Below are 12,791 nucleotides of genomic sequence, written 5' to 3'. Positions count from 1 at the left end.
CAACACGCGCTTCATGACGGAGTGGAGCTTCTCAACGGAATTCGACTGGGGGTGGTGCACTGAGCTGTGTAACAGCCTTACCCCGCACCTTTCGAGAAAGGCTGTCGTCAAAGCGCTAGTAAACACTGTGCCCTGATCTGATTGGATTTCCGCAGGAAAACCAACTCGCGCAAATATGGACAGTAGTGCATTGACTATCTCAACTGAGCTGAGTTCTTTAAGCGGCACTGCTTCAGGGAACTTTGTCGCTGGGCAGATCACAGTCAAAATGTGTCTGTACCCCATGGCTGTTACCGGCAGAGGTCCCACTGTATCAATAACGAGCCGTCTAAAAGGCTCCGTAATGATAGGTACCAACTTCAACGGCGCCCTCGATTTGTCCCCTGGTTTGCCCACCCGCTGACAGGTGTCGCATGTCTTCACAAAGTGGTCTGCGTCCCGAAAACACCCTGGCCAATAGTACTCTTGCAAGAGACGGTCCTTAGTTTTCTTAACTCCTAGGTGTCCGGACCACGAACCCCCATGCGACAAGCGCAACAGATCCTGACGATAGCACTGAGGCACGATCAGCTGATCGAACTCCACTCCTGCGGTCTATATACTTCCGGTACAGGACCCCACCTCTTTCCACAAAGCGAGCATTTTTCATGGCGACACCTTCCTTGACAATGCAGCGTATGTTTTCTAGGCTGCCATCCTTCTTTTGCTCGGCTATCAAAGCCGACCGGCTGACTTTTAGCAACCTATTAAGTCCGTCTGACCGTAGGCGCGACGAGCAAATCTGCAGATAGCTCTTCTAACTTTCCCGCATCGGGAATTTCTTCTCCAGTATCTGGTGCCTTTAACGCTACAGGCTCAATTTTATTCAGTTCGGGCGTGCTCTGAATATCAGCTTGCTGCGCCTCTGACCCTTTCTCATCGTTCGACAACGTCGGCCCCGCAACTACCGCCTTTGCAGCGAGCTCCCGAACCTTCGATCTGGTTAAGGCCTGAACGCTAGCCTCACCAAACAAAAGCCCCTTCTCGCGCAGGAGGTGATCGGACCTGTTCGAAAATAGGTACGGGTACTGGGGGGGCAGCATAGATGACACTGCCGCCTCCGTCTCAAGTGCTCCGAAAGGACCTTCAATAAGCACTTTTGCTACGGGCAGACACACGCTATGAGCTTCCACGGCTTGCTTGATCCATACTTGATCCTTACGTAGAACCCGATATATCGGGTTCTACGTAAGAGGGGTGAACTACATCCATCGTAGCTGCGGAATCGCGAAGCACTCGGCACTCCTTCCCGTTCACGAGGAGGTCTCGCATGTAAGGCTCGAGAAGCTTCATGTTCTCGTCAGTGCTGCATAATGACAAAAACACTACTTTTGTTTTTGTTTCCGGACACTGCGCCGAAAAGTGACCCGGCTTCTGGCACGCATAACACACGCGCGCTTGCCTCGTCTCGAACCGCTTTCTGCGTTCGGCTTCGGCTGCCGCCGTCTCCTTACGTTCGGTCGGACTGCTTTCACTCGCATCCGCACTACGTGTGTCCCCCTTTGCTCTCATGGGCGTGAACTTCGGCCTCTCAAACTTGGAGCCAAATTCACCCTTTTGACCGTCCTTAGCTCCGCGAGCCCGACGCGTCACAAACTCTTCGGCTAGCTCAGCGGCTCTAGGCACCGTACTAACGTCTGGCCTATCCAAGACCCAGTACCGCACGTTCTCAGGTAACCGACTATAAAACTGTTCTAGCCCGAAACACTGCAGAACTTTCTCGTGGTCACCAAACGCTTTCTCTTCTTTGAGCCACTCCTGCATGTTTGACATTAGCCTGTAGGCAAACTCTGTATATGACTCACTTTTGCCCTTCTCATTTTCTAGAAACTTCCGACGGAACGCCTCCGCTGACAGCCTGTACTTTTTTAGCAGACTCGATTTCACTTTGTCGAAATCCTCTGCCTCCTCTCTCTCCAAGCGAGCGACTACGTCGGCCGCCTCGCCGGGTAACAAAGTGAGCAAGCGCTGTGGCCACGTTTCCCGAGAGAACCCCTGCTTCTCGCACGTTCGCTCAAAGTTAACCAGGAACAAACCAATGTCCTCTCCAAGCTTAAACGGCCGCATTAGGTCAGTCATTTTGAACAATACTCGTTCTCCTGCACTGTGTGCCTGATTTCCATTACGAGCGCGTTCCATCTCTACCTCGAGACGCTTCATTTCCAAAGCGTGTTGACGGTCACGCTCTTTTTCTTTCTGTTGTTGCTCTCGTTCTAGCTGTTCTTTACGTTCACGTTCATCTTTCTCTTGTTGCTCTCGTTCTATCTGTTGTTTACGTTCACGCTCATCTTTCTGTTCTCTAAGCTCGCGCTCCTGTCTTTTTGCCGTCTCCCTCTCCTCAATGGTCTCAAGGCATTCCGACAGCTCGTCATCCTCAGCTCCTAACTCAAGAATAGCCCTTAGCAGTTCTGGTTTTCTGAGTTTGTCTGAGACATCCAAACCCAACTCTCTTGCAAGCTCCAGCAATTTCGGTTTGCGCAACGACTTCAAATCCATGGCTGCTCTGAATGCTGCTTTCTCTACTGCCTATTATTGTCTTGCCGCAAACTAACCCGGCAGCAACGACAGCCACAATTACCAGCTCTGTTTCTGACACTAACAAAAGCCTGGCAAAACTCAGAAGAAGAAAGTCCCGCACTCACCAAACCTCGCAGCCAAGAATTCAGCGCAGTCGTTCCGCTGCAGGCAACCAGTCATCACACAGGGCTCGTTGCACTGCTCCCGGATGGTCGTTGTGCTGCTCAGCATACAGTCAACCGCATATCTTCGCTGCTGGCCTCCGTTGTCGCGATCTCACCGCTGGCAACCAGCTATTTGGTCCCACCGATGGCACCGGCTGTTGAGATCCCACCGATGGCACCGGCTGTTGGAACCTCAGTGCTGACACCCGTTGTTGCAACCGGACCGTTGGCGCCCGTTGTTGCAAATGGGTCGCAAGCCCCAAGGGTAGCGTTGGCCTGGCGGCCTGGGGCACACTGGAAGCATCCGAAGGTCCCAGCAAAGCATGAGGCGACTGCTAACAGAACAACTTGTTTATTCTAGCATCGCAAAGAGTGGGTGGTCAGGTCGACCGAAGTAGAGAGACGGGAGAGCACGTTACTCAACAGAAGAAATCGGAGCCTCTCTCCTGGCGTCCGGGGGCAGCTGCTCTTATACTCTTGGCGTCGCGGGCAAGAAGGAAGGTCACGGGACGACACCACGTGACAGCGAGGCACGGACGGACTGAGACATGTAGAGACGAGTGTAGTGACGCATCAGCCGGGCCGGCGCCGGTCAGACCTCCTCGCTTCACACTTGGGGAGCTCCTCTCCCCGGCTGCCGCGCTTTGACAAGCGTGGGCACACACACACACACGCACACACAAAGACACGTGGCACTGAACATGACGGGACGCGCTCGGCGGGGATGCGTCGCGGCCGCTCCGAACGGGCCAAAATGTCCGCCGCTTTGAACGAAGCTCCGGCGTACGTTACATCCCCGCCGGCTTTATCGCGCGTCGTAGACGAAACGTAACAACAGTCATGACAACTAAAGAATAGGAAAATTCACTGGTAATGGCAAAAACTATGACACGCAAAATACCTAAAAATAGAATAGAATAGATTGTTTTATTGACAGTCATACAAAAAAACTTACTTATATACCTGCACAAAAGTATATGAAATGCGTGAAATGTTTATTACTGCAGAACAAAATGAAAAAGACATGGCAGAACAAAAATAACATGGTACTAAAAACGAAAATACACATTATCACTTTATTTTGCACTTGGCCACAGCTTGAGTAACGGTGGCAAGGGGCAGCAGAAGGTAGTCAGCTTTTGCAGCAGCACGTAGAAAAACATCCGCAGAAATGCCTATTCCCCAATCAAAGACCAGGTGAAATAAGCCAACAACATGACTTTTCTTTCACCACGAATGCAATGCTTAGGAGTAAAATTACTCAACCCGCCGTGGTTGCTCAGTGGCTATGGTGTTGGGCTGCTGAGCACGAGGTCGCGAGATCGAATCCCGACCACGGCGGCCGCATGTCGATGGGGGCGAAATGCGAAAACACCCGTGTGCTTAGATTTAGGTGCACGTTAAAGAACCACAGGTGGTCGAAATTTCCGGAGTCCTCCACTACGGCGTGCCTCATAATCAGAAAGTGGTTCTGGCACGTAAAACCCCATAAATTAATTTCTTTTTTAAATTACGTCACTTAGCACAGTGAACTGCTGGGCTAGTTGGTTAACCGACATAATAAAATAGTTTTGCGCCAAAACCACACGCACAAAAAAAACGCCCGTGTTGTCTCCTTAAGTGCGTGGTTTTGGCGCAAAACTCGTTTGTTATGTCACTTAAGGCCCTACGTCATAGTTACTGGGCACACCTTTGTGTAACAAACACGAACTGCAAAAATCTGCATATAAGACGCTTGCAATGCTCATTCTTTCAATAAGAAAAAAAAGCGTATCATGCCTACACATGAAGGTTGTTCGCGCGTTTTTTCCATCGGAAATTACTGAGATAATACATAAGCACGAACAGTAATTTTTCAGCTGTTAGTACGTTTGTAGAACGGTGACACACAGAAAAAGCACAGAGAGTGGAATGGAAAGCTGGGCGAGTTACTGAAGTTCCAGAATGAGACATGGCACAGAAAAACACAAGTCAAAGACCAGGTGACAATGGGGAGGAACATCTATTTGTCAGCTTTCTCTACCGGTAAGAGGGACGTATAGCACAATCAATGCGCAACGACGTCCGGAGACTCGTGGAGAACACACGTGCACAGGCCCGTGTTCGTGTACACGCGCCTTCTGATGTCCTTGGTTCTTCCGGGCGCCTAAAGACGACAAGAACCTTGCAGGCCTTGTTTTTGAGATATTCGTGCACCACTACACGATGCACGAGTGATGCGAGTCGTGAAACGGGTGAAACATCGCGGAGCACAAGCACACACTTACCGAGGACCACGAAACTGACGAAACTGCCCACGCTGGCACAGGCACAGCAGCGCACGCATCCCGATAACAGCAGATAACGAAACACGAAACTTCATGTAGCGGGCTAAGCTGACCAGCTGGCACCGGGCCGCGTTTTTACAATTGCTAGTAGGTACAGCGGGTGTGGTGCTTCTGACGGCGCTCGACGTTTCTGACGCAGGCGCGAGTAAGAGCGGGTGCGAGAGAGAAAATATGGGCGCCTTTGCTCCTTGAGTATGTGACACTGCCTAGGCACTACGGTGGAGAAGTTGCTTTGCGCGTGTAGCGTGCGTTTGTCCCTAGGCGTGATGGCATGGCGGAGGGGAGTCGAGCTTGTTTACGCTCCGCCGCTGACTGCCCGCGCGGTGAGGCAATGGGCACGGACGCCCCATTTGGTGGTCACTGCCTCTGAAGGGGCAAGGTTCTGACTGATGTTGTATAAGTCGCGGGTCACTTTGTTAGTCGCGACGATAGATTGCATTTCTTTACAAGCACTGCTCCAGGAAGGCACATGTAACCGGCAAACGGAGGCCTCAGGAGAGCACCTGAGGTTGTGCCTAGGCAGACTGACTTATTCAAGGTGCAAAGGCCCCCAGATTTTCTCTCTCGCACCCGCTCTTACTCGCACGTGCGCGGAAACGTTGAGCGCCGTAAAAAGCGCCACGCCCCACTGTAGCTACTAGCAATTGTAAAAACGCGTTAACCATCTGTACGGAGTGCTTGCGCGGTGATTTTGGTTTGTTTGTTTTGTGCAGACGTCCCAATAGCCAATTCGGCACATTTAGAAGTAGTACATTTACTTTCTTGAACGCATTGGTTTTGCCCGTTCTCTACACGTGGGTCGTTTTCCGGTCGGTTTATTTCTCTTCTATTTTTATTTTATTTTTGCCACGAACTTGTTTTTGCAGCACGTATACGCTCTCGTGAAAAATAAAGCCATCACTTTGGCTTTGGCCCGAAGCAAGTTTAAAGAGAAAAAGAACCGCGACTTCAGACGTGACGTGACGAAGGAGTGGACAAGACGAGCGGTAACTAGCAACTGACGTTTATTGCCATGAAGCACAAAGCAGCAAAATGTCGCATCTGCGCGCAGTGTGCTTTCACATACTGTGAACAAAATTAAACACACGTGGCAGAAAGCACCCTATATGACTATGGAAAGTGCCAAGGGGCATGAAATAAACTATCACAGGTTAATAAAAAATCGGGTTTCTTTATCTAGGAGAGCCACCGAAGGCTCACTTACACACGCGTCTATAGGCCAAGTCTGCGCATGTGTGCCGATTCCATAATTTCTCGCTCGAGTATATATAGAGTCTCCCCGTCCTACAATGATGGCTTGATTGAATTCGGGTATAGCAACGTTTGCATTCCTTAGTGTGTGTGGGGAGCTTGGCGCCGCTATCACCCTTCGAGGAGCGGAAATGCTGTCGCAGTCTATCAATACATTGGCCAGTTTGGCCAACGTAAACACTGCCGCATTGCAGCGGAAACTGGTACACCACATTGGTAGCACAGGGCACGTACTGATACCCGTGCTTAGTAATACAGGCGACCGTGCGCGGACCCATCCGCCACACGCCTACATAGTTGGGATAACTTGCAGGGGGCTGAGAACACGAGTCGACTGCCCTGTCTGCGCACATAGGGCACGACTTCTAGGGGTCTCTGTTGAGGGGGGTCGCCTGCTCCTGCCCACGCGCCTTGTGCCGCAGCTTCCACAAGAGCGATTCACCCACTGCCCGAAGAAGGGCCAAAGGAAAGCCTGCCTGTTTCAACTTATTTACTTGGGTCTGAAAATTTTCAGCTGTCTTGCGCTGGGCATGGTTTCAAAAGGGGCTTACCTCAAACAGGTGATAGCTACGCCTCTCTTTATTAGTTTCGAGTGTGAAGATGAGAACGGTAAAATAGCCTTCTTAGAACGCGGCATATAGGCCCAGCACACATGATTAAGCATCTCAAACGAAATTCGTAAGTCTAAGAACTGAATATTCTCTTCTTGCTGCTGTTCGAGGGTAAAATTTAAGGATGTGGAACAATGTTTAAAAACATCTAGTATTTCCCCAGCGACACTGCTGCGACTCGCTTTGCGGCCAACGTTTATCAGGACTAAGAAATCGTCTACATATCTAAACATTATTTTAACACCATGGTTGGTGGCGTCAAGCTGAGCTTGAAGCTGGCGGTCAACCTAGCCAGGTAGATTTCGCACAGGATAAGCGCTACACACGAACCTATGCAGATGCCCCGTTTCTGGGTGTACAGGTTCCCTTCAAATTTTACAAGAGTTGCGCATAGGTAGAACCTTAGAAGTTCCAAAAAAACCTTCTATGGAAACGCCACAATCGTTTTGAAAAGAGGCTACACCAGACAAGTCAGTTAGATGGCTGACCGCGCAAAAAAGTTCATCTTGTGGAACAGAGTAGAAGAGCTCTTCCATGCCTATCGAAATGCTGAAATTCGCACCTAAGTCACTTTGTTGAAGCACCGCGCTGTCACATATGCCGAACACTTGACCTTGTACGGGTCTTCGATTGTGAAACTGTTGAGATGCTTCATAAGGTATCTGCTGAGGATGGCCTGCTGCCAGCTGCCTTTTTCTGTGACTATTGTTCGTAGAGGGCGCAAGTCTATGCGTCTTAGCGCAAAAGAGCCATCAGCCTTAATACCTTCCATTTGTCTGTGCAGGGTTTGAAGATCCATCTCCTCGAGCAGGTTCAAAGAAGCAAGTTTCTGACGCGAAATTTAGCTGCACGCGCACTCTTTCGATGCGGGGCCAGCAGAGCCGGGATTTTGAATTTTTCTATGCCTATTGCTGTTCGCACGTGGTCAGAGCGGCGCTTCGACCGCGTTATCAAGGGGTTTTTGTTATCAATGTGATCAGTTGGCCTTGAGAGACGGATAATAAGTGTGGCGTAGAAGTCAGAGGTAGGAATAGCTGCGAAACCTGATGTTAATGCTCCTTAATTCCGTGCTGGTACTCCTTCCGATGCGCTGTCTCTTCGGGTTTGCAACAGGCAAAGCAGTTGCATTCAATCAGCTTAAGGGCGCTGCTTTATGATCAGGGTAGTAACGTGGTATTTTTCATATTTCGTGGGTTTTATTACCAGTCCGAAAAAATTTGTGCGCAAGTAAGGCGTCGCTGAAAGCACATTTAGATGTCATTTGGGGGTGCCTACAAATGCCTCATTGACATTTGGTAATTAGGACAGTACTGCTCGAGTTAGACAATTAATTATAATTACCTTATTAAATCTCAGTAACGCAAAAATTTCTGGCGGCTGCTCCATCGGATTGGAGAATATGCACTACAGATGTTCTTCGAGCAACGCAATTGCTATTTTGGGGGGCTTGCCCATTTTTTGGTGCAAACTTGGTGAATATTTGAGACACGTACCCGGTACAAATCAGTCAATAACCGAAATGAGGCCAAGCCGGATTAACTCGACATCAGAATCAATAGCAGTCATGCGCAGCAGCGCTTCTACTCGAACGCACAAAAAGAAATAAAAGTAAAAAAAGAAGAAGAGCTAGGCTGCAGTTTCTCCGGAAAGGCGAAGCAGTAATAATGATAGCGAAGTATAAGACAATTACACGAAGGAAGATTACACCACCGCGAGATGCCTGAGGGGACTCGGGCTGTGAAATTGGACTGTCGCCTCCCACAATGAGGTCTTGTAGATTTTTGAGTGAACAATTCTTCGAGGTCACACGAAGTTTCTTCAAGTGCAACTTTTATTACCGATTATATATATATATATATATATATATTTGTGTGCGTGTGGAAACGGAAAAATGAAAACTGCGCGTATGGATTCTGAGTTACTAGCGGATCCAGCTAGAGGGAATAATTGGGGCATAAAGGGTGCTTGTTTATTTCTTATTGGTAAAGATGAATTACATTGTGTTCTAAAAGAGTCAAAGACTGAACTTGGCAAGTTTCAAGAACTGTAATGAGCCACAGCAGCTCAAATACAAAGAAATAGATTGAATATCCGTGACGTCACTATGACTTACTGGCGTTGGGTTTATGGCGCGAAATTCAAGAAATTGAAGTTTTACCTTCATTCTCCTTTCTAATAATCAATCCATGACCGTAAGATTTTTGTAAAGATGAAGCTTTCGGAATATAATTCATCAGTCAAAACTGATTTAGCGTTTGCCTTTAGTGTCGGTCAACGTTCTCGGTGTTCTACGTTGAACTTTGGTTACAATGTGTACGTTACGGTCATACGTTACAGTTATACACGGACGCGCGTTAAGAGGAAGCTTTAGCTTGGGTGCTCCTATCTAAATACATGTAAAAGGAGAATTCCTTTTTCTAGGCAACCACTGCACCAAATTTGACGGGGTTTGCTGCATTTAAAGGAAAACTTAAAATCTAGTGACTGTTGGTTTCGAATTTTTGATTTAGGTCGTCAATGTTTTATAAAAATTTGGCAAAAATCGCAAATTTTCAGAAAACGAAACTATCAAGTTTAGAACTCCGTAACTCAGCAAGAAAAAATGATATCGCAATTCTGTGAATTGTACCTGATAGCACATCTAAAGCGGACAAAATTGATATGTTACACATGAACCTCAAAAAATGGGGAAATGGGTAATTACAACTTTTGCGGAACTCTCGTAAACAACGCAACAAATTCACGTAAGATGTAAACAGACATAACAAATTTGTCCGCTTTGAATGGTCTAATGGATGCCGTTTACAGAATCGCGATATCTGTTCTTGATGCAGAGCTATTAGTTTGTAAACTTCGTGCTTCTATTTTTTTCAAACGTCTGAATTTTTGAAAATCCTTTTAACAAAATTCAAGCCCTAAATCAACATTCCACTTCCAACAGTCACTAGAATTTAACTTTTTCTCTCAAATGCAACAAATTTCATTAAAATCTGAAGTAGTAGAAGCTTGATGTGGGTGAGTTGGTTATGCATACTTGATGAAATGAGCGCTACGAATACGCGGACGAAAGAACACATGTACGACAAACAATACGCCTTGTCTGTCGTACATGTGTTCTTTCGTCCGCGTATTCGTAGCGCTCATTTCATCAAGTATTCATTAAAATCGGTCCAGGGGTTATCTCAGAAAAACGTACTTGCGTTTTTACATGTATTTGAATAGGCCGCGTCGGAGTTGGGCCCGAGCTAAAGAGTAGACCGTGAGTCGAAAGGGCGCTCACTCTCCGCTGTGCTCGTCCCGACAGGTGTTCGCCCTGCGGCTGGCCTCGAACAAGTCCAACGCCATCAACTTCGAGGGCTTCAAGAACGTGCGCCTCGTCGAGCACACCCAATGCCGCTGCGAGTGCAAGGTACGTGCAACAACCGCTCGATAAGGACCGGTTCTTGCGAGGAGGGAGGCTGCCCGCGACGCCGAGTACACCGCCGAAATCGGCCCGCTCTATCGCAAGCGCCCGCGAGTTCGACATACAACACAGGGCGTCATTGCACGCAAAGGGCCAATGACATTTGAAGCGTTTGAAGTGACATACACGTACTTTACCGAGATAGACGCCGATTGGCTATACGTTATAATAGGCGGCCGTTCTGACGTCATGCGACTGGCACAGTACACGCGTCGCGCTGGCCGATGAAATTCCCTTTTTGTTTTACCCTTTTTATTTTGTCTTCGAAGGTGGTATTGGCCCTGCTCGTGCACATCTTGGTATACGCGGCCGCGAAGCTCGAAATCGGCGCGCGACGAACGCCATGGAGGAAGGAGTATGTTCGAATAGTAAAACATTCCAATCGAATCTAACACAAATATTTGAGGAAACAGCGACCTTAGAATATCGATTCAAATGTTGAATGTCTTCTCGTTTCCAAACAAAATGAAGTATGAAACTTGCATGCAGTTCATTTGGTAAAAAAAAATGCTTACATAATTATGCGATACACGCGCAAAGTCGAATTGATCAACTCAAAGCAAAGGCAAGAGCTTGACTTAATATTTCTACGGAAACCTGCAAGGTGGAGGGAAATAATTAATGAAGGGATAATGAGACGTCTACCCAATCGTAGGAATTGCTACAAAGGAAACCCATACGGGTTCCTTGAAAGAAAAGCCTCACAGTTGGAGAGAATTAATTAACAAGGGGAAAATGAGACATCCGCCCAATCGTAGCAATTGCTACGATTGGGTGGATGTCTCACTTTTTTTTATTAATTAGTTCTCTTCACCTTGCGGGTTTCTGCACAAGTATTATGGCAAACTGTTGCCTTTGCTTCGAGTTGTTGATAAATTTGACTTTGCACTTCCACCTGCTAGCCGCCTGGTTAGCCGAGATGGTAGAGCGGGTGCACCAGAAAGGCGGTGGTCCTGGGTTCCAGTCCTGGACCAGGACAAATTTTTCTTCAACTGTGAGGCTTTTCTTCCGAGGAATCCATATGAGTTTCCTTTGTAGCAATTGCTACGATTGGGTGGATATTTCATCTTCCTTTTATTAATTAACATTTGTGTGCAGCTTCACCAGCCATGTAAATGTAGGCATATTGATCTCGTATGTGCAGATCGATTGCTCTGATTTATTAAACAATAGTTTCTTTCTGCACAAGTGATAGCACTAAGATCATGGCTATATAAACTTGTAGAGTGAATACTCTGATGTGTCGCATAGTGTCGGGTGCATGTCTTGTTAGTGGTGTTGTGGCGCTATAGGTTATGTATAACCCGGCTCCATATGGCAGTATGGCAGAGGCTTCGGCTTGAAGAAATCAAAAGTTCGGAAGTTGGGAAAATGCAAACCAACAGGTTAACTTGCACTTACACAAAACTTATTTACATCATTGAATAGGTGAAACAGAAAATGGTCAAAAGTTTAGCAATGAGCATCTGGATAAGCCTCGTTTCCATGGCCCAGAGAAGCTTTCCTTCTCTCTGCGACCGTCTTTATAACACCACTGTTCAAGTCCTCCACCCTGGTGGTAGCCAATTACGCAAAGGTCACAACCCACCAGGACGACAGCCAATCTAGAAGCATAAACAACACTTTCCCAGACGGAATATCAGATCGGTGACACCACAAAGTTACAGCAGGTGCAAAGGTGGAGAGAGGGTCTGGCCATGGAAATGGGAGAGGAGATCTTTTGCTCCCAACTGGTCTTTTCCACAGCTTCTCAGTATGGGGCAGGCACCAGTTCGTGGTGACTTTCTTCCGGGAACGTCCACAGCCCTTCACATCATCTCTGCCTCCCCTGGAGCGGCAACTCTTTCTTCCCCTTGTGGCGCTTCTTCCCTGACGAGGGGAACTTCTTCCCTGACAAGTTGCCCACAGAATTCTTTCCAAGTGGATATGCCCTGCTGTCTCAGCTACAATTAGTAAATTGCAATATCTGCCATAAGGTATATATATATATACATACACACACACACACACACATACTATCAATCAAAGCCTCGGTTCTTGATGGCTGGATCGACAGGTGCGGCCCCACCACTGCGGGCGGGGCCAGACGTACAGGGAGGACCGGTGCCAATGCGTGTGCACCAATGCGTGGATGGCGAGCCAGTGCAGCAGTGACGGAGCGCATGTCTGGGACGCGAGGCGCTGCGCCTGCGTATGCCGACATGCCGACACCGAGTGTTCCACGGGCATGCGCTTCGAACATGCGCTCTGCAGGTGGACGTTTTTCTTACTCAAATATACCAGGTGCCCCTTTTCATGCGGAACACATACAAAAAATAAAAAGGAAAGGACATCTTGTGTATCTAGGCCCCTGTAGTATTTAGAGAAAGGCTACATGGCCATTAGCAGCAAGTGACAATTCCCCAATAATTTTGCTAAT

At 47.9% G+C, this 12,791-nt stretch overlaps 1 protein-coding gene across 2 annotated transcripts in view; it reads left to right on the top strand.

Moving 5' to 3' along the window:
- The window catches only part of LOC135919547 (vascular endothelial growth factor A-like), a 32,230-nt gene that overhangs the window by 17,405 nt on the left and 2,034 nt on the right, over positions 1–12,791 (top strand). For both annotated transcript variants that reach the window (XM_070535070.1, XM_065453443.2), the window contains exons 6-7: positions 10,214–10,318; positions 12,429–12,625. In XM_070535070.1, coding sequence (XP_070391171.1) covers positions 10,214–10,318; positions 12,429–12,625 — 302 coding nt within the window. The remainder of the gene's footprint in view (positions 1–10,213; positions 10,319–12,428; positions 12,626–12,791) is intronic.

Source organism: Dermacentor albipictus, chromosome 3 (assembly GCF_038994185.2).
Source record: "Dermacentor albipictus isolate Rhodes 1998 colony chromosome 3, USDA_Dalb.pri_finalv2, whole genome shotgun sequence".
In the NCBI taxonomy this organism is placed as follows: Eukaryota; Metazoa; Arthropoda; class Arachnida; order Ixodida; family Ixodidae; genus Dermacentor; species Dermacentor albipictus.
The sequence above is the reverse complement of the archived record's forward strand: the minus strand, read 5'-3'. Positions and strand labels throughout refer to the sequence as shown.